The 23,113-nt window shown below is 37.6% G+C and overlaps 1 protein-coding gene across 17 annotated transcripts in view; it reads right to left on the bottom strand.

Moving 5' to 3' along the window:
- Positions 1 to 23,113, bottom strand: part of INPP4B (inositol polyphosphate-4-phosphatase type II B) — a 380,968-nt gene that overhangs the window by 50,026 nt on the left and 307,829 nt on the right. For 10 of the 17 annotated variants that reach the window (XM_038135230.1, XM_038135234.1, XM_038135229.1 and 7 more), the window contains 2 exons: positions 13,172 to 13,322; positions 4,171 to 8,399 (listed from right to left, as the gene is read on the bottom strand). The exons of 2 other annotated variants lie outside the window; for them this stretch is intronic. In XM_038135230.1, coding sequence (XP_037991158.1) covers positions 8,319 to 8,399; positions 13,172 to 13,322 — 232 coding nt within the window. In that variant the 3' untranslated portion in view covers positions 4,171 to 8,318. Of the gene's footprint in view, positions 1 to 4,170; positions 8,400 to 13,171; positions 13,323 to 20,561; positions 21,349 to 23,113 lie in introns of those variants that run through there. 5 more of the 17 variants (XR_005256730.1, XM_038135219.1, XM_038135221.1 and 2 more) reach the window with 3 other exon arrangements.

Here is a 23,113-nt window from a genome sequence, read left to right as displayed (position 1 = left end):
AAAACTAATTCCCAGTCCTGGAAAGAAGATAGGCTGTTGCTTTCTCCAGTGCTACAAAGAAGATAAGACAGTTGTTTTTACTACTCATTGGTTGAGTAAAAAAGGCCAGTGCAGCAATTCATCTACTGCCTGTCCTACTTTGCCCAAGAAGTGTGTCAGGGGGGTTTAGGTTGAATATCAGGAAAATCACCCAGAGGGTGGTTAGGCACTGGAACAGGCTCTCCAGGGAAGTGTCACAGCACCAACGCCTGGCAAAGTTCAAGGATCATTTTGACAAAACTCTTGGGCTCATGGTGTGACTCTTAGGGTGTCCTGTGTAGGGCCAGGGGGTGGACTCCATGATTGTTGTCGGCTCCTACCAACTCAGGCTATCCTGTAATTCTAAAATAAGTAAAAAAAATTCCTGGCAGTTCAATATAAGTTTGGAACAGATCAAGTCCTACAATTATCATTCTGAAAACACAAGGTTTGCATTTTTCAGCATCAGAAGTACAATTTCTTCCCAGAAAATGTTTGGTAGAGACCTGCAAGCTGAAGAGACTCAAGCTGCTCAGCATTTCCAAATACTGGAAGTCAAGGAAACAGTTTCAGTCACACCATGGATTCCTTCACCTCTCTGTCCCTTGTACACTGTGGATTGCAAGTGATTCTTTGGAATGGTCTCTTAATCCTCCTGTCTAATAAAATACAATTGACTCCACAGGGAAATTGAGAGGAGTTAATTTAAAAGTTCTATGCAAGCATCTGTTTTACAAGATTCTTAAAGGCATGTTCACCTTTGAAGTTATTTCAAACATAGAAATATCCGGAGCTGAAATTTAAGCAGGATATTTTGCTTGCTACGTCCTTTATGCTGGCATCATCTGTGCAGTGGAAAAGCAATTATTATTTTATAACTTGTATGGAAAGGCAGTGTTACTCAAGTGAAGGCCAGCTCTGACACCACTTACTGTCAGCTAGACATGAGGCCATGGCCAGCCCTAGGACATTTGCACTCTGGCACTCTCAAAGTCTCTAATTCTTGCATGTACTCAGATCTTATGAAAGGTCTCAAACTGCACTCAGGCCAGGCACTGAGTTTTCAGCTCAGACTGAAAAGCTTATTGTTTCAAGAGGATTAATTTGGTACTAAGACCATGATTACTCCTTGGATAGTTTTCCTTTTCAGTATGCTGAGTATATTTGTGGATTAACCCGATTATTTATTAGTATTGTTGTTGCTATGGACAGCACTCTTTAATTATTTTTATTAAGTCTCCATCTGAAAACCCCAGAGAATACTGCAGTAAAGAAATTACACAATAATAGTAAATCCATATACGGTTGGGAGTACATGATACAAGTTTGGCTTATGTCAGAAGCATATTACTAATAACAATTCCATTCTGAGCTTCTTTTCTAATAGTTTCAGGGAAACAATTAAAATGGGGTTAAATTATAAGGACAATTACCACACTTCGTGTATTTCAGTTGGTACAAGTTACAGCTGACAGCTCACAATTGATGCTAAACTGCCCACAGCCCAATCCCGGCTTATACAGTTCCATGCTCTTTGATGAAGACACTCTCAAATCATCCTGAAAACATCCTATCCTGCATTGAAAAGTCATCACTGAACTTTAATGAAATAAGTCCTGAATTTGGTACCTATGTCACACCAATTCTCTGTAGTTTTTTCTCTTTTTTTACCTTTAAAAATTTTTCAAGGGAATGGGGAGGGAAAATTCAGCAGTATTAGTTATTTGGGTTAGTTATGCTCTTTCTAGGAATTTTTACATCTAGTCAGTCTCTTCACTGTGGAAATCTACCTTGTAAGTGCTTTAAAAAGAAGTGGAAAACTCTATAATACCAAAAAAGTGCCTGTCAAACCACAGACAATTAGTTTGGCTTGTGACTAAACAGAAAGTCATACACAGGCAGGGTGGTGGTCTTTGCCATGGATTCATTACCATGGTTATATAAAAACCCCAATGCTTTCAATTCCCAACTCAGAGATTAGGGAAGTAGTTTTGAGAGGTTAAATGTGTCACTTTCAAAACAAATGTTTTGAAAACAAAAACTTACAGAAGAATTGCAAGATTTCCTTCTATCACAAAACATCAACATAAAATGGAAAAGAAGATGACTTCATCCCAGTTTTGGACATTTTGACCAATCAAGTCACTTCAAACCTGGCCTCAAAATCTGTTTTGTTTTAGCATCATTTCTGCAGGCATTTTGGTACAAGGGCTCTCTCTTCAGTGAGTTTAATTTTCAATTGGAAGGCAAAGAATGATCTTAATTTCTGAGCAGTGTCAGTAGGAGTTATCACAATACAAATTAAAGTGGCTGATTTATCTTAGGGGAAGAATAGTAGAATATTTCTCTGGAGTTTACACAATGGTTTATTTAATGCTGGCACATCTGAAACTCAGAACCAAAGAGTTTTCAACTGGGCACTGCTCAGACCTAGCTACAGATAGAGGGCTTTTTTTTAAATAGTCTCCTTATGTGGATTCCACAGACACTTGTATCAAACTTGATTGACCACCCATATATCTCCAGAGGTTTGGCTATGGCTTATATTAGCAGACTGTCTATGTCCACAGATTCTGTGATTTCTGAATTTACATATTTGACTCCTGAGAAATTACACCATACTCTAAATAAAAATCCTAGTTCCAGAGGAAAAAATTAAAGGGAAAATTCTGGGCAAAGAGCAAATGAAAAGCCAGGATTTGCAGATGATAATAGACAGAAAATGCTGCCCTGAAGATTGGATGGGACTGTAAGCAACCTTGTCTAGTAAAAAAGGTGTTGCAAAGGGGTTGGAAGAAGATGGTCTTTAAGGTCCCCTTCCAACACAAACCACTCTATGACTCAATGAAGCTGCAGTTGATACAGAACACTAAAGACTGTGGGAAAAAAAAAAAGTGGAGTAAAAGGTCCCAAAGACAGCACTGACATTACAAATTGTCAAAACATGGCACCTTCACTGGACAAAAACATTAGTTGCCAAAGTGAAAAACTTTGCTGACAGGTGATTTTCTAAAGCACACATTAGCATCTCATAAAGGAAGAGTCCTTTTCCAATCACCTTTCTTATCTTCTTCCCTCTAACTAGAATTCTGCTAAATCACCAGGCATGTGGGGAGGCAGGAATAAAACTGTCAAGAGAATATACTTGTCATATATACTCTTAGTTTTCTTTTTTACCCTTGGACAACATTAACAAAAGAGAGTTTGTCCAATATTGTTCCAATAACAGCAGCACTGCAGAGAAGTATCCAATGGTTCTACTTAGTCAAGTGGAATGTATGAACATTCTAAAAGGCTGTCTGGACACAGGTCTCCACATAATCTTTGATAATGCTCTCCATTCCATACAGACCACAAAGACTCTTGATCGTTAACGCATAGAGAACCTTCAAAGGCAGTGTTTCTTAACTAAAAGTATTTAACCATTTAGCTTATTGTGTGACTTAATCTCTGCTTGTCACTCTTCACATCCTTACAAGGAAAGTCATTAAAAGGCATGATAAGTTCACATTTAAGCTATAAAAGTAAAAGGTTAGATCTTGTTGCCTTTACCAAATTTTCATGCAGATTTTATTCAATAAGGTCACTTATACACTTGTCCACCAGAAAAAATCTGAAACACAAATTAAATAAACCAGAGGAATCCCTGTATAGAAACTCCTAACTCCTACTTCATTGAAAACTTCTGATTTTGCCCCTGTTGGTGGTTTTTGTTTTTGTTTTTTGTTTTTTTTTAACTGCTTTGAAACAAAAATAAGTGTGGCTTATAATGAGAATCCATATCAGCCTTTAAAAAAAGCTGTCTGTGTTAGTTAAAGCACAGCATGTGCTTTTTAAATCATGTTCAGCAATACAACCTGTGCAGGAATAAATGCTTAGGAGGGCTTGTTTGAAAGTGAATGCGACACCTGAGGAAAAGAATGTATCAGCTATCACAGTTTCAGCAACATCAGGAAACTGGTTCTATCTGTGAGCATGTTTAAGCTTGCACTCACATTGACAACACAACTGGTGAAGGAAGTTTTGTTCCACCAACAGCTCACTGCTCTGACAAGCTGGTAGGTTCCTATTTTGTCCTGTCCTGGAGGAACAAATAGGAACCAGAAGACCTAAAAAAAACAATAGGAACCAGATTTTTTTCCTCTGGCATGTGTAGGTGCTAAAAATGTCTTGATTGCTTTGTGCCATGCTATGTTTGTGCACTGACCTCCCTCAGTGTAGACCAACAGGGAGGGGGAATCAGGGGCGCCCATAGAAGAAGTTGCATTTGCATTCTACAAGGAAACACTGCCATTTGCTGATTATAGGGCTTATGCACTGAGGAGTAATAAAGAACCACATAAAGAATGCAGTTGGATCACATTTAAAACAGTTTAGTTGGTGCAGAGAAATCCAGCTTAAATTGTTTATTCAGAAAAGCTGTCAGGAAATAAAACAGTGTGTACCATTAGAAAATACCTTTTAACCAGCTCCAGCTGACAGTAACTGTAGAATATCAGGGGTATTTTTGTTGCCATTGTTTACTCCTTTAAGGGAACCAGTAAGCTCAGAATACATCCTGTCACAGCCTTTCTCCATTTATCCTCCAGAAAACCAGAGTTTGCAATATATTTTTTTAGCTTTGGGCATCTGTGTAGCAACATGGAATATGACTTCCAGTGATACATTTTCCCTCCAAACATCTTTCCCAGGCCATTCTGCTGTAGCTTATTTGTTTCCTGAGAGATTCACTGTCCGCAGCATTCCGGGAAGATTCAGGCAGACAGTAGGAAAATATTTCCATGATTAAACATTGAAAGTCACAGGGAAAATTTGACTGGATTTTTTGGGGGGCAGAGGAAGGGGAAGGATGCACTGTTTTTCCCTCTTTCTGAAATCTCAATGGTGTGCCAGCAAGGTAAATATCACTCAGGAGTGAAAGGAGGGAGATGAGCTCTGTAAGCCCCCAGTGTTCTATGATTCAGTATGCTCTCTCATCAAAATGAGAAGTTATTTAAGGATAATTCACAGCTGCCTAGGAAGAACAAAAATTGGTCCTATCTGCAAAACTCAGATCCATGATTTACATACTGCAAGAGCTAAAATGGACAAAGATTCAGAAATCTTTTCCAGGATCTTGCCCTAAAAAAAAAAACTTTGTTGTTATATAATATGAACTCCTACAAATACTGGTATCAGTTAAGTGAAAAACCTGAAAGTTGCAGGTAGTGGATGTATATTTATGGCCCAGAACCAAGTAGGTAGAAAAATCAAACCATTCCCAGCAGTCCTAGATATAAACAATGAATGAGCTGTACTAATTAGCTTTCACTTATAAGTGCAAAGCAGGTTAATTAAAAATAAACTTTACTACATTACAGCACTAAAGACATCCCTCTCCCAAATTCAAGTACAGATGAATGGATACAGCACATTTGATCTATATGTGTTCACTGGATTAATTTAAAGTCAGGCATGCATCTGCAGAACCAGACAGAATTTTTTATTTCTATAACAACTATTGGCAACTTGGGATTAAGAAAAAGATGAAGAAAAAAAGCATCTGGTATCTGTTGAAGTTGAAAGATTCTTTACACCAGGAAATCTAAAACACTGCTGACATGAGAAATGTTGACTCTCAAGCAAAGCCTTCCACACCCCATCCTCTGCACAGCCTTTTTTTTTTTCCTATGGAGACTGCTGTGTCTGTAGTATGATAAAAGCCTGAAGGCATGAACTCATTCTAAATTAGTTTATTGTCAGCCTCTTATTTAGAAATGTCAGCAGCAATGAGAGCAAAAATACTAAGAAAATCTCTGTCTAATTCTTAAGATGATCTTGTTGGCAGAGACTTTAAATACTGGATTCTCTCACACCATTCCTGGAATATTTTTGAAGAGATCACAAATTATGTGTTCCATAATGTGGTACATAATCTCTTCATAGAGGAACCATGTGTCAGTAGAAAATGTTAAGCAGATCTCTTCTGTGTGGGGAAGCCCAAAAATGACCTCACTGATCAAGAATTCAAGCACAGCTATGTCTTAACCTGCCTCACAAAGGCAGCAATTTTATTTTACTTTATATTCCACTTTCTTCCCCCTTCAGTGGCACAAAATAATAATTTAGATGCAAGAAAACACAATGTGTATGAGGAAATTATTTTCAAGAATGCTTCCTCCAAAACACTTTTGATAAACAAAGGGTTGTGCTCCCACACTGGTGGCCTCCAAGGCAGCACCAAGCAGGATAACAGAAATATCAGGATATCAGCATTGCAGGACAAAAGAGGCTGAAGATGGGAGGACAAACATTTCTACTGTGCAGGGACCCCTCAGTCACCTTCAGTCAAGGAACTAAATGCAACACCAAAATGGCAACATTCACACACACAACTGGACAAGATCAATTCCTGCTGGATTTCTGCCATCATAATATGAAAGGACTTTCAATGTACATGAGAACTGCAGAAGGTGAATCCAGTCCAAGAGCACGAAGCTGGCACTTGTAAACTCTGCACCAATCTTAGTTACTCCAGTGAACTATGAAATACAGATGATGAGGCTTTTTTTCCAACGAAGCTAAAAAGTCTATGCTGGCTTATTCATAAAGCTGAGAGAATTAAGTAATATACCCCAGAATGAAAAAAAAAACCAAAACAACCCAACAGTGAAAAATATGTTTCTTTAAAGTTGCACTCTTCACTTAAAAGAAAACTGTTGGAGAGTATAAGACTAATTCTAAGTACTATCACAAGTATAAGAGAAGAGTAAACTTTAATTATCTTACTGTTATAGCTTTCAATAAAGATTTATTAGCAATCAGTTCCAAATGACAGCAGTTTGAAATCTTTCAATGCTGAACTTAGGATGAGGAAATATAAAATCTATTTGATTCCAAGGGAAAGAAAATATTTTTAAACAAAAACATAGGTGCAAAATACCCTGCATGGCCACAAGATGAATCTTTCCGAAATAAAAAAAAATAAATAAAAAGGCATGTATAAAGCAAAATAATCTAAATACAAGCACCTTAATCATGTACTTTATGTATTTATCATTAGCAACCCTAGGTTGGCTTATTAACCTCAAGAAAAATAATACATGCTTTCCCAGCACCTCTTTTGAGGCAGAAAGCTCAAACTTTCTGCATTTGAGCTTCATCATAGCTGGAAAACAGATCAGATCATGGCATCAGATAAAATCTTTCTTCATCAGAAAGCACCTGACATTCCAAATCAACTTTGTCTCAGATTACAGCAACTCAGCATTCAGTGCTGAATTTTGAGTTGAACAGAATTTATCACTTTAATGTCAAAACAAAATCACCCTGCTGGCTTCCTACTTACAAGCGAGTGAGGCTGTAACTGTTCTGAAATTTCACTGTCAGCATATTTTGTTGACATCTCTTGTTGAAAACATTCTGATTTCCCTCCTCACTCCTCTCTTGATTTTATATCAGATGAAAAAATATGCCACTGAGGTAGTCAGATCAGTAAAAGCAACTTTATTTTGAAGGAAGTGAATGAAGTCCCTAAAATCAGAGTGAAATGCCTTATTTTCTGTCACATCACGTGCACTTCTAAAAGACAGAGAAGCTGCAGGAACCTACATTCTCGAGCCACTCTACCTGCAAAATCTATAAGGATGCAAATGTTGCCATTTTTTCAGGTGACAGAATTACAAATATGTGAGAAGTGAGCTATTTTGTCCTGCTTTACTGTTAAACAGATTCTTACTTACTTTTTGATAGGAAATCATTTGGAACTGAAAGATGGAAGAGTTTCACTCAGCTTGGCTATGGTGCACTAGCTGAGATCTGGTTATGAGTAGGAGAAAACCACAGGGGAATTATATAGGAATATGTTCTCCTCCTCCATATTTTGGAAGTTTAAACACATTTTAACACTGGAATAAAATCACTTGCAGTGCTGTGCTGAGCAGTTTCATTTGAATATGCCATAAATGGTGTTACCTCTCAAAGTATCACCAAGGATTTTCCTATTATTAAGACACTAGAAAAAGGGTTCAGTATGATTTCAGGCAGCTGGTTAGGAAAAGCAAAAGGAAATTAATTTTTAACTCCTCCCATTACTGTCTCTTTCTCAAATGATTTGATCTTACTGAAAGGCTGGAGTTGTTCACCTAAATCTTCTGCTGGAGACAATGTCATAAGGTCAAATGAGAATCAGTCATAGGAAAAAATCTTTCTTCCACTCAACTCCCTCTCTGCAACACACAGACCCACCTGGTACCGCAGCTCTGCTGCAGTGCTTGCTGGAAAGAGTGGGGTATGCTTTCAGATGGCAGAATAGCAAAGATTCAGCACAACCCATCAGAATTCTCCTTACAGAGCCACTGCTGGAGTGGAGAAGACAGACATACAAGCAGCACCACCCTCCTCTGAAAAGGAAGCAGTCAAGAAAAAGGCAGAGAACAAACAGGCAGTGAAAATCAGGGGCAAGAAATGGATATCCATTAAACCAGCTGCACCTGTGTAGCAGGAAAACTTCCTAGAGCGTGGGCAATACCATTTTAACAATACCCTATCTGCAAAGCTAACTATGCTGGATGGAGGACAGGGTGTTATGCTACTTTTGGTGCTGAATAAGATGCGTGCTGAATAAGATGCTAAGCTGACGCTGCTGGCCCAGACATATATGATTGATAGAAAATCACTTTATATTGCCATTCTATAGCTATATATCTTGTATATGTACACATACATGTACACTTATAAATATGTAAGAGTGATATGTATATGTATCACTGTAAAAACCCAGTCCTACCATTTAACAGGAAGGTTTCCTAACAATCCCCCTTCTCAGAGTGTAAGTGGAGATTGCTCCCTTGAGTGGGGCCACCCCTCAAAGTTACTCTTTGAGGCTGAGTGAAAGAGATTGTCATGGGTGAGTAACATCAATCTGTTCTTAAAAACTGGTTTGCTAGCTTTAATATAATTGCTTCAAGATAATTGCTTTAATATAAAGCATATATATAAATATATATACTTCAAAAATACTGCACTATACTTCTAGGTATAGCTACCTATACTGTGTGGTAAATAATTCTGATTAAGGTAGTCTAGATAATTATTAATTATCAAAATAAATCATTTATTTTTATGTAAATTTGGTTTGCCACACTTAATCCTGCTGGACAAAGTTGGATAAAGTCTCAATTACATCTGTATAATCCTTTGGACATAAACCATTGACAAAGTCTGGGGCAAAGATTGGTTCCCACTGCAAGTAGGCTCCTCTCTGAGAAAGAGTTTAGAAAGCAAGAGGATTCTTTCCACACCTTGTGATACAAGAGAATTGTGTAAAGCCAGATCCCAAATCTACTGGAGTTAAGGATTCTAAATTCAGACTTTACAAAACTCTAGATTTTGTTCTTGCTTGAAACATTTGGAAAGACAGAAATATACAAAAGAGAGAAATACCTTTAAAATTACATAATCTTCTTTTTTTCCCTAATAGAAAGAAATCTCAGGTAAGAGATTAACAGCCCTGTAGGGTTCACTGCTGCTCTATCACTAGTACTTATGCCCACTTCTGTTTTAAAATTTGAGGAGGGTGTGACAGACAACTGGCAGCAGTTATTCTTTTTAAAAACAGCAGTACACAATTTCATTACACTAAAGATCCTGATAGATTTTAAACACACCACATTCACATATATTTCTTAAAGTATTTCCTTGCCAGACAAGTTTTCTTCAACTCTTATGGTGGTGCAAAGGAAGGTGAGATGTTGGCTCTTGCTGGGAGCTTTTTTTCCCTGTATCTGTCTCCCTTTCAAGCTACAAATTAAGTTACCAAGATTCACCAAAACACAATGGTTTTCTGGATGTTAACAACATTCCTGCCTGCCCATGTATGATGCCGATGATGAAGAATGTCTCCGTGAGGAACTGAGGGAAGTGCTTGGATTGATGTTTTTTCTCCATGGTGCTGCTTCCTCTGGCCCCAGACCCAAGGACATCTGTTGTTCCCCCTGTCTGTGTAAATCCCCTGTCAGAGGGTTTACACACATGGCTGCTTTCATGAGTGGTTACACCTGAAATGTGTCTTGAAGGGCTGACAGAGAAACAAAAACCCCAACCCTGCCTCTACAAAATGCAGCCCTTCTACATTCAGTCCCAAGATGTTTAATATTCCCAAGGAGAACTGATTTTGTTTGGAATGATTGCTAAACCCATCTGTTTAAGTAGCTAATTCTGTTCCAATGACTGAGAAGTAGGTGCCATTAAAAGAGCTTTTTTGGAAGTGCTGACTATTCACTATTCCACTGACAGGCAGCAACTTCTGAAGAGAGAATTGCCTCATTTATCTTTCTTCCTTCAAGACAAAGGGAAGCCATTTTGGCAGGGAGGAGACCAAGGGGTATTTGGGACAGCCAGTGTATTGCTGTATATTCGAATGCCATTGCTTTTTATAGTCATGCTGATGTGAAAACTGCCAACAAATTTCTTGTCAGCACTGCTGTGATTATTCTGTGATTTCAGTGCAAGTCTCAGCAACTCCTTACATTTCCTCCAAGCTCAGAGAAGCATGTCTCTGCAGAGATATGGTATTCAAGCTGTTGCTTTATTTGTCAGCTTAATCTCACAATCCAGATGCTTAAAGCAATGTGGCTGTTGGTTCTTTCCCTTGAAATGGCAGTCTTGCATCCCCCTCCCACTGCTGCTCAGGTCATGGGGCTGGTAGGTATTCATTCCACTGATGCCCGTAGCTGCTGTGCTGTCAGCCTTGCTTTCAATAACAATGATTTCTAACCTTTCCAAGTTAAAAGCTTGACCTTATGGCTCAGCACAGGCTTTGCTATTGAATTAGCACAGAGAGAGAGAGCCACTAAGTCCCCACATATAGTTGAAAAGTGTTTTATTTACCTTTCATTTCAAAACTTCCTTTCACCAAGTAAAAAATTAAAGTAGATAAGCAGTTTGACCAATAGCCAACTTTCAATATTACTGTCTTGTCTGCAAATAGATTAGGGGCTACAGTCATAAATTACTTACTTTTAATGTCACTGCATAGTAAATGCTGTTGCTGGCTAAATTCACGATGCGCTTCTTGATTATTAAAAAGGATTTTTGGTACTGAATTTTTGCAGACTGGCAACATAGTACAGACATATCGAGACAACCCCATGGTCGCTTCCTTAAAACAGCTTTTATCTTGCTTTACCATACCTTGAGCATTCTTGAAAAAGCTCTTTTCTAACATATCTTAGGCTTCTCTGGTTTTTTAACAGCAGCCTCCTTTTCTTTTCCTCAGCTGAATAACACTGACAGCTGGCAGCTGCTGTGGCTAGGATGCAGAAATCCTAACTTTGGCTATAGGTGTCTAATTTAAACTGCTTTTCAGAGCTCCCTATTTAGTCCCTTCCTAACTTAGATAAAGACTAGTATCTTTAGATGACAGGTCACACATTCCTTAAAGAATTGGATTTATGATGTTTCTGGCTGCGGCCATTTTTCTCCTGGGAATGTAAATGACAATTAGACTAAATATAGACAACAGAAGTGACATAAACAAAGTCTCCACTTTAACATAAAATCCTTGATTATATATTTCAATTTGCTGCTTCTGAATTGCCTGTCCTAAACCTAAGGACTGCCTCACATGAACCTAACATGAGCTTGTGAGATTCACATTCTCTGAACAGAGAGAGACAATTCTCTCTGAGGTTTTTTTCCTGGAGAAGGATGGAGGGAAAACAATTCTTATCTCATTTGCTGCTCCTGTTGTTTTGTGAACATGTGGAATGTGTTGGAAGATTATTTACCTGAAGGAATTTGGTAATTGGATTCTGGTATGAGTGTTTTGTTTTCTTGATCAATCTCTGCAAGCTGTGTCCGGACGGTCAGTCAGCAGACAGTCACGAGACTTTATCCACTTGAGTTCTTGTTCAGTTTCAGTTTTGATGTAGTGTAATATAGTATAGAATAATAGTATAATAAAGTAATTAATTAGCCTTCTGATATCATGGAGTCCTCTTCATCATTCGTCCCACAAATTGGATGAAATTTCACCAATATTAGCTAAGCTGCAAACATGCTCCTTCCTTTATCTAAATGTGGCCAAGATTCATCTATGTCCCATGCTGTATAGCTTTGGATTCACTAGGCAACACTGGATAAAATAACCACTCCTGGTGAAGAAGAGCACATGAGAAAGCTTGCAGGTGATTCCTACACATCCCACTGAGGAGGCTGTATGCACATGTGCAGGGTCAGATGGGAAACTCTCTGAGAAGAACTGGCAATGGCCTTGGGATTTGTGTTGCTCTCAGGTATATGGGATTACCTGGGCATACTTTATCTGGTTCATGTCATATCACAACCAATGGACTTAAGGAAATCTCTGGGTTTTGAAGGCAATTAATTTTGTATTTCTAAAGAGTGAAGTCCTTTGTCTAATTAAAGTAATTGGTTTTAAAGTAGAAGTACCTCTTATAACATGAACCATGGAGGAGTTAATTATTTCTTCTGACCTCAAGCCCTAGGAAACTCTTTTGAATGAAGCAATAGGCTCTGACATGCCATACACGTGCACAACTATTTTTTCCCACATCCATCTATTTGGACCATTGTTTGTCTTGTTCTCTTTGTTATGGTAAGTTCAGATATAAATAACCTGTTATATAAGTCTTTACAGGGAAAAGAAACAGTGAATGATTTATCAACTACCTATAAATATACTAATAAAATAATGAATTATAATAAAGATCCATCCTGTAAACCCCATGCCATTTTAAAATGTGAAAGTCTTAATGATACCTAATTTATCAATGAGAGGAATGCAAAGATTTCATTTTCTTTTGGAAAACATTTTGATGTGTGGAATTCATCACAATTCCTCCAGCAGGTCAAATGAAGTAAAGCAGCATTAAATTTAGATTGCAGTCTCAGAACTGTGATTGCAATGTGTTACATCATGCATCAATTGCAAATCTCAATGCAGTTAGCAACTTGGAAAACTGCAATCACTAGCATTTTTACTGCTGAAGTCTACATCTCAAACTCAAGAATATATCACCACAGTGATGGGAATTTGCTGAAGAATAGGGTATAGAGACAAAAAGTGTTATGTCTGTGTATTCCCACTGGTGCACAATATATATACACACACATTGCTTTGAAGAAAAATACATATTACTGTGCACTACACCTTTTTCCCTTTTGCTTTATGTCCTTTTCTAGACAGCGGAAGATGATGAAGATTATCAGCCAATAAAAACTGTAGCAAATACCAGACAAAGAGATAGAGGAGTTTAACATACAGCCAACATTCCAAGGTCAAGCTCCTGGGACATGGATTGCTGTGGGGAAGAAAAGAGTAAACAAAGTAAGTAGGAAGCAAAGAGTAAACAAAGTAAGTAAGAACATCCAGCTGCCTCAAATAGGAATAGATATAAATAAAACTCTCCTATGTGCCTTGAGTGCTGATCTGGAATTTAGGTTGCCTTAATTGCTATTAGTCTTCATTTTGCTGTTTCAATAATGCATTCGAGAAATAGGAGATATTACGACATATTTTCTTTCAAACTCAGTCATGAACTGAGCAGCACACTGGGAGAAAATGATTGAGGAAACTGTTGAAGTGGAATAAAGTTTTTAGTACCATGCAAGAGGGCTGAGCTTGCTATTCTAGTTTTTAAGTTTGAAGCATGCTGATCAAAATGCCTACATGCAGGATACTTAGTTTTCTGGACCAATTTGGCTAATTTTTAGAACTATTTTCATTTGTGTAATATGTAATTTCAGATGGAATGAGTAGTATTTTTTTCCAAATAAGAAATAATTACATATAGATTCTCCACTGACTTATGGCCCTAGCACAACCTGAAAATAAGGACTTTACCAGTAAAACTGTATTAGTTATTCCCCAAACTGTATTAGTTATTCCCCATCAAAATATCAAACCAAACCTTCCAAAAAGAAATTTAGAACTAAAATAGAATACTCAAGAATGACATACCTTGTGTTCCAAATAATCAGGTATTTGCTTGATTAACTGATTTTAAATATACATAAAGACTCCTAAATCCTGGTTTTGATCGTGTTATGAATAACATTGTCAGAATGTTATTTCTAGTCCTTTTTTTTTGTTTGTTTGTTCCTGCTGTCAAATTTATTGTCCTATTTGAGTTCCATAATGTCTTGGGTTGGAAATGCAAGATGTAGCTGGGGGTGTGTCTTCTATTGCCATCTGTTAGAGGCAGGGCAGTTACCTTCTTTAATTGGGCCACCTGTTAAAACCAGAGGGGGCAGTTTGCTTTATCTCTTCCACAACCAATCCTCCCTCCAGAATATATCTTCTGTTGATGGGCCATTGAGTGTCACTGCATGACTGATAAAGTTACATCATTCCATTCTGAGATGCTCTGCCCAGGGGGAGGAGCCAAGATCCTACCTGGATATAATCTGAGATTTGGAACACCAGAGTTAGCCTTTTCTACTGGACTCCCAGGGGAGCAGCTTTCTTTTCCACTGGATTCCCAGAGGAAGACCAGGCCCATCTATACCACCACTGGATCTTCAGAGGAAAACTACACCCTTCTACAGGATCACTGCTTCAACAGAACCACATCTGTCACTGCAGGAGGGCTGCAGCCACCATTTAATCAGACTGCTACCAGCATCCCTGACCAGCAGGGTATCAGGTTGTATTCTGACTCTGTCAGTGTTGTTTTGTATTACTGCATTTTTATTTTACTTTTATTTTTTCCCTAATAAAGAACTGCTATTCCTACTCCCAAATCTAAAGGGCCTGAGAGCCCCTTAATTTCAAAATTATAATATTTTGGGGGGAGGGAGTTTACATTCTCCATTTCAAGGGAGGCTCCTGCCTTCCTTAGTAGACACCTGTCTTTTCAAACCAAGACACATAAGCATAGAATAACTTCATATTTGTGGGTGTACACTTTATTCTTATAGCAGATGATACTTCAAAACTTTACTGGAGGACCAGATAATTTTCTATTAAATATTAAATTAAATGTGCACCCACAAATGTCAAGTTTATCTACGTTCATCCGGCCTTGGATGCAAGACACAAGCCCAAGTTAAAGAAATGCAATGAAAGTCAGAACAAAACAAAACACACGGAACACTATCAGGTATGTGTTCTATACCTGATAGATGAAACAAATGTACATTTTGAAGAAGGTAAGTGGCAATTATACCTGAAATTTCCTGAACGGCAATATCCTGGAGAAGATTAGGTGGGTACTAGCTGATCCCTTTGCCTCGTGATTGGAATGATTTTGTTACAGGTTCCAGGCTTTGGTTCTCTCACTGGAATTCAAATCATAACTTTGTCTTCTTAAAAAGTTTAGTGAAAACTCACTTTAAGACCTAAATTTTCCAAGCCGTGGATAAGCAGATGTTTATTTAACCTAGATCCAAAAAGGCTAATCTGCCATATTTTCCCTACTGCATAATAAAATCTGAACTGATCCAGACCCCTATGTTTTACTAAAGTGCTCCCTATTTGCAATTGGCATATCCAAGGCAAAGCTGTCCCACAAAATTTTCTCCTGGTGGATCTGATTCCTGCTCTTGAGGCATAACTTTGGAGCTTGACTCGTATACACTGTTTGCTGAGCCTACACTTTTGCCTTAATATTTAATAGTTCTCTGTTGAGCAATTCTGCAGGGCTCAAAGGGCAAAACTTGTACAACAGTTTTCCTGACCCAGTTCTCCATCCATCTTCCCAAGTTACCAGACAAGCAAGGAAAGCAGGAAGCCAGATTGTAAAAAATATTTTTGGTAGAGGAAAACTAGGTACTAGAAGATTCCTGTGGTGTCATAGATCGATATTGCTGATTGTGGCAGGGATTTATTGACATCGAGATGATTCAGATTAAGACTCACCAGAGTATTTAATCCATAGAAAGAACTTCCCATGTGTCTGGTTATCTTTTGGAATATCATCCTTTCTGAGGACATGAACTCATATCTACTTAAGTAAGTTATTCATTAAATCATGAATTACTTATTAGATATTTACTTAAAAAGGAGATAAGAGGTGTTAGAGCAAGACAAAAGGTCGGGATATTTAGTAGGCCACCGGATTATAACAGTATTTATGATCCCTGAGGGTGCAATCACAAACCATGCAAATATCTGAAGGTCATTGGATCCACATAGTTCCCTTTCCAGCTAAGGTGCCTCCACCCTTCTTCCAGACCCACCTCCCTAAAGGAGAGCAATGAGTTAATCTGTGTGTGAGCCCAAGATCTGTTTTCTTCCTTACTGAGGCTCCATGACGTGGTGGCTAATGGCCCTATCAGCCCTTATCAGCAATCCATCAGCCTTTAGGCCTATTTAAACTCTTGGTGCTCAAACCAATGTGGATCTGGCTGCTGCAAGTGGAGCACACCTGGGGGTAAGATCTGTTTGTAGACCCATCACTAAAAATTGGTGAACTACTAGTTTTCTAAGAAAAAGAAAAAAAAAGTAGTATAATCACAGCACAGTTGATGTTGAAATATTTAAAACATTTTAAGATGCTCCTCACAGAAAGATGTAAGGAGAATGAAAACCCTCATGCCAAAGATGTGCATTACTTGTATAGAAAACACCTTATACTAACACTAAGTAGTGCTCAGCTGAAAAAAAGAATCCATAATTAGGAAATGTGCCTTTCAGAACACTAATCATGGAAAAGAGTTTTGAATTAACCTCATATAGTAATGAAAAGAAAAATCAATTGACTCAGCCCCAAAATCTTCCATTTAAAACCCATCACATCATAGTAGTCTTCTTCTCTGGACACCTGATGGCTATGGGAGCTGCACCTCAAGCACAGAAATTAGTGGGAGTATTCTGTAATGTAATGCTGGCTTTGATACAGTTGAGATCCTGTATTTTGTGTGCTTCATGGTCTTGAACATAACAGCAACATTTTCTTAACTCTACAATTTTCCCCTGTGCAAATGGCTATTTGTGTGTGTGTGTATCTGTGTTTGTGTGTGCAGATAGTTAATAACTTGATAGGAATGTCAGTGCCTTAGTAGTGCTAGAAGCTGTAATATTTTCATTTTAATGGTGTCCAAACAAATTATCTATTAAAAATAAGCTGCATGGTAGCACAGTAGGAAGCAGAATTTAGTAGACAGAAGATCAAAAGGAATTAAGTGCCAGAACTCTAGCCTATGTGCTTGTAAAAATTGATTTGACTTAATAAGCTTAATGCACAAGGGAATTGCATGGTATGCACTGCTTTCCTGTTGATTTTTAAAAAGTGTGGGATCACATCTCCCCTGCTGATGTCAATTAACTATGCCCATGAATATGTGAATATAAACTGGGTGCTCCACTTTTTTGTTTTTTAAACTCTTACTCAGCATTTTATACCTAAGCACACTAACTGGATTCACACACAAAAAACCTGCTAATAGCTACTACTTCCCACTCAACTTCTATTTCCCATACTGATATTAAAAAAGTAAAAACCTTGATTTTAATTTTAAAAAAAATAATCCTCTCTTTCAACAAAACATGGAGGTGGTGTATCATGAGGAGGTAAAGGTAGCCATTAAAAGTACTTATTTTTACTAGCTAATGCTATTTTGTGAGTTTGGGAGTTGTTTTTAATTCACACTGAAAATTACCTTGATTTATATAAAATATTCCTGTTGAACAGTGTAAACAATTAAACTATTTAAACGTAATTAAAAGTACTTAGAAGCAAGGAATTTATATTTACATTAGGACTTGCAATCAACCTCTAAAAATGTTTTGTAATCTTTGGATGTGACTACAATTTTTATCAATCATAAAAAAGCATAAAACCTTGATGCATTCTTACACTCCTTACCTCCTCAGCAGAGCACTGTCCTTGTCCCTTGCTGTTGGCAGAATGTACAAAGTGGTATAACTATTTTCCCCTCAAAATAATTTTGCCTGTATGAGAATGTTTGTGCACAATACCTGTTTGGCTGATCAGCAACAGCCCTTACAACAATCCTGTCATTTGTTCAAGGTTATTTTTATGTTGACAATCCTGTAGTCTATGTCAATTGTAGCTGCTACCACAGTCACAAAGCAGCAAAATCTTCCAACTCCAAGAACATCTCAGGTGAAGACGAAAGTTAAACGCAGTCTATAATGCAGAGCTTAGACATAACCTTCCTTAATTAGTTCGTAGAGCTTTTCGGTCCCTGATTTTATTACCTGTGTTCTTATTTTTTATTACATGTTTATCTGCTGGGTGTTTCATATATCCCATGAGCTGAACTCTGAGTTCCCTCACATAACCACCACAACACAGCTGCTCTCTGAAAAGAGAACCCACCTGCCATGATGCAGTGATGGGGTGATGGGGGACAGTTGTGCTTGCCCATTAATCCCCAACACTAGAACATAATTCATGTTGCTGAGTGGTAAAAAGGCAGCCATTTAATGAGAGGTTCTTTTGGGATTACTGAGTTCCAGTTGAGCCTGGCTGAGAGCTGCCATATTACAGAGCAGGCAGCTGAATTTGGCTGCAGGAAACCAGTCTGGATGTTAACCACAGTAACAATCAGTGTCATCTTTGTCACTAAGACTTTGAGTTTCCATCTGCAAACAGAATCAAGTCAGATGACTCCATTTATATACATTGTTTGACACAACCTTGCCACTGTTTTGTGGTACTCTGATCTTGTTCAAAAAATAGGAAAAGCCAGACTGTAATATGTCATACCAGACAGAAGTTAAATTCAAATAGAGAGTATTGAGAATCTATGTAGATTTAAGTAGGAAACCAGACTTTAGCTCCTATTTATGTCATGTTTTTAAAATCTGATAAATGCCCAAGAAAGTTGGGTACTACATCTTACTAACAAAACTAGATCCCATTCAGATGCTTTTGAATATTTTACTCCACTAAAAAGTCCTTCTAAAGAGACTGTGTTGATGGCACATATTTCCTTCTGTGTGCAAGTTTATTAGCATCAGCTACTTAATATAATAATTTACAGGAAACTGCCATCAACTTGCTTGCCATGACCATCAATAAGTTCTTCCTGTGTGGGGCCTTGTACAAACAAAATATTTTTTTGTGGTTCTGAATCAAAGTTCAGGAATGTTAATGATTCTGAAGTCTCTCACAAAACCTCGTCCTTGGAGTTTCTCACCTGAAGTGCCCCATTTCTGATTCTTTGCTTGTGAATAATGACTTTAGGACCAGACCTTAAACTCTTCTGCCTCTCAAGGAAACTACTGAGGAATGGTATCACCCAAGGGGTGAATTTTGCTCTGCTTATCTATGACAGTTGTTCTAATTTTGTTCAAGTCAGTAGTCCTGTCAATTGCAGCAATCAAAATTATTGTTCCATGAAAAATGGATATAACAAGTGGACTTTGCTGGGAAAAGATTGCAGTATTCTTTCCTTGTTCTTCTGCTGTTATTTTCCCACCTGTGGTCTGGTACTACTGGAGCAGACACTTAGGAAAGTGATTTCTACTGGGAGAGAATTAGCCCCCTCCTTCCTCCTCTTTGTGTCCCCTGACTGAAGCCTTTTGTTTTCATGAGAGACTACAAGACACATGCACACCAAACTCATAACCTGGCAGCAGAGAGAACTGCCCTGACCAAGCCCCACTTCAGTTAGTGACAACAGAGTTATGAGAGGAAATGGCCAGCCATGGCTTGAGATCTTCAAACTCCTAACAGGAATAGCAGACTTCAGTCTGGAAAACACCTTCCCTTTCCCATTTCTCTCTCTGTTTTTTTCCCCAGAAGCAACTTACCATTAGAGTCATCACATGCCACCAGGCATGCTACAAGCTAAAGCTTTGTTCATGTGTGCCACACTTCCAAATAGCAAAACTGTATTTGACTGCTAGAAATATCACAAGTTCCATTTTTCAACTGATCATATGTCACTGCCCTTTCCTATCCTACAACATATAAAAATATTAAAATGTAAATATAATATGTATGTATATACATGTAAACAAACACATGGAAGAAATCTTTCAATTCAGCTTCTTATCCCAGCTTATTTAGAAGCAGTTTACATCTACTCCTCTAATAATGTAAAGAATTTTCCCTGCAGCAGAGCAAGTGTACTTCTCATTTATGTACTAGGTTAGGACTGGGCACAGACAGCCTACACAAAAATGCAAAGGATCTGTTTAGTTTGGCATAGCAAACAGCACACAGTCTAGTTTGCATCTAGAACATTCTTGTCCTTAATTCCATAAAGAGCATCTGTCACATACCTATTGAAGGCTGTGATTTGTGCAAGATTTGTCACTAAACTCACAGGAAAGCTCTTGCCTAGCAGAAGCAGCATTTGTGAACACATTCTCTAACTGGCAGCAATGGTCAGCCCAGTGTAGAACCCTGCAGACTGTGGTTCAGAAATATTATGTCATATACTCAAGCATGCCCTGAAGTAACATTGGAAAGGGAATTGGTGAAAACATATTTTTACTATCATATTATTCTATCATCTCACTTCAGCTGTAGGTTTTCTCTTTTTCTCTTACATTGTTGTGAGAAAAAAGTGGCTCCCAGTTTACAAGGAAAATAAAATCCATAAACATGCAAAGTGAGACAAAGTAATTTTAAAATACTTCTACTTTTTTAGTAAGAGACAAAACTCCTAGGCTCCTGTTAGCTGAATGCTAATAGCTTTTTGACTTATTTCCAAAGAAGCACTCATTCCCAGTGTTCTCTAAAGGTTAGAGAGAACCTTGCAAGTAATTAAAATCTCACTAAATATTTTTTAGTAAAACTAAAAATGCTAACATATAAACAGAGATACTAAATTATGCAACCACCTTCTACTCATAGTACTACTGATGGTACAGATGAGCCACATTTTATCATATACCCAAAAAGATCTGTTTGCTACATTTTAGCACCCATGGGGAACTTACCTTTCATTGCGGTGAGAGATCATATAATAAATCTAGATTCCAACAGAAGCTCAAGAAAACAGCACAGATGCAACCCATAATTATTACCCAAGGAAATACTTCACTGAGATGGCGAAGATGTAATACTAGACAAAGAATGACACATCACCTTTTAAAAAGTATTCATTACAAAAACTGTTCCTGCCTGAATTACAGATCAACAGTTATGTGAAAGGGATTTCCTTATGGGCATGTGAATGTTTTGTTTGCTTTGAACTAGAAAATGTATGACCCACCTGGTTCTGAGGTGAAAGTTATGGTAAGACTAAGAAGAACAGGAACTATTAATTTTTTCCCATTGCAGGCTTTTAACTGTTGTATCAGAACTTTTCTTAAATCCTTGCTCCTAGCGATGATGAGACCTGTGAGTGGGCTTCCACAACTCCTTTAGGGGGAACACACTCTCATCAGCATGGACAATCCTCCCTCTGGGCAACACCACCGCAATGACAATGAAAAATGAATAACAAACTAAGTCAGAAACATAAAAAATAAACATTAAATTTATTTAAATAAAAATATACACATAGTGTACAATGGACATGGCTTAAAGACAGCAATGAAACAAAAATGATAAACCCTGAAATATAAAAAGCATTGAATTCCTATAGTTGTGCTTTGTTTCTCTGGACAAACACATGCTGCAGACTGAAGTCCTGTTAATGTTACTTATACACAGCCCTGTGTGCTCCAGAATGTAAGACAGGAACATCACAAGGAACAGCTACACAAAAGGAAAACAAGTACCAAAGTAATTTGGGATTTTAAAAGTTTTAAAGTCAACCAGTCAGACCATAAACAGAAGTGCTGAAACTTTTAAAGCATTTTGCATGCATGGAAAGAGTAATCAAACACCACAGCCAGTTAGAACTCCAAGTAAGAGCAGCGTGGTTCAAATCTCACTACTCTGAACCTGGCATGTCCAGGGCACTCTTTTATCATAGTCAGACTCCAACTGTAACTCTTTTTCTCGGTCAGCACAAAAATCCTGTGCCTTATGTTTCAGCTCTTTGGAATACAGCTCTTTGGGAGACAGTGATTCACAACTGTCTTATTGTTTATTTATCCTGAAGTATTTGCTCACATCTGAGCAAATGTAAGTTTTTAATCTTGGATCATGAGTATCATGATGATAGTCATGGCTGTTCTATTACTTATTCAGCAGATGCTATAAAATAAAGAGAAAATAAATGTTTGAGTCCTGCAGAGCGCAAGCCGAATGCTTGGCAACACAACAGCTGAGGTGTTGCACGGCTAAGGGAAAAAAGCAATGTTTTAAGGACTGAAGTCTGGGATTTTTTTCCTCTCTAAAAAAGCATTTGTATGATTTTTTTTTGTAAACATGCAATATACAAGGTAAGTTTGTGTTTTCAAGAACAGCAAGTTACTTTAAAGCATTTCTATTGTAAACATCTGCTTTTAAGCTGCAAGGAAGTGAAAAGCAAGATGCAAATTCATGTCTCATGGCACTGCCTATACAGTACACCTCTTTATAACAAAAAAGAGCATAAATTTAGATATCAATGGTTTCATGTTTACAACATAACCAACTTACACAATGTACATATAAGACTGTTAAGTGATTACATACATTAATTCACACAAGTAATTTTGCTGCATAGTTTTCAATGCAATTCCTCTCTTTATTACAGTGGCTGACGTTCAAAGCATTTTCTGCATTTTATAAAATGGACCAAAGGATTTCTTGGAACTTGTGTTTAATCTAGAAATAAAAATAAGTTTTTCCTGAAACTTTTAATAGGCATATTATAGAGTAGACTTCAGAATGAAGTGTTGCACTCCTTTACACCAAAATTACTAGTGAAGATTTAGAATACTGTTACAAGTTATTCCACTGTAACTAAGTGAATTTTCATCAGGAGAGATTGATTTAGACACAGAATTGTTTGTTAATTTTCTCATTTCACTTATGTAATAGCAAAATTCAGACAGCAAAAAAATTAACAGTGCAAAAGGCTTCATTAAGACTACTTGTCCTTTAATATTTTGTTTCAGTTGTCCTCCTAAACTATTTTTTCTTTATAACACAGATATTGCTAGGATTCCATCAAAATACACAGCTTCACATAGACAAAAATCAAATAACATAATTAAAAATTTTTGCTTCCTAATTGCTCCATAAAAGCCAACGTATAAACATTAATCAGAATGTATTTTAAACTCCTCAAAAGA

This window comes from Motacilla alba, chromosome 4 (genome assembly GCF_015832195.1).
Source record: "Motacilla alba alba isolate MOTALB_02 chromosome 4, Motacilla_alba_V1.0_pri, whole genome shotgun sequence".
Taxonomy (NCBI): Eukaryota; Metazoa; Chordata; class Aves; order Passeriformes; family Motacillidae; genus Motacilla; species Motacilla alba.
The sequence above is the reverse complement of the archived record's forward strand: the minus strand, read 5'-3'. Positions and strand labels throughout refer to the sequence as shown.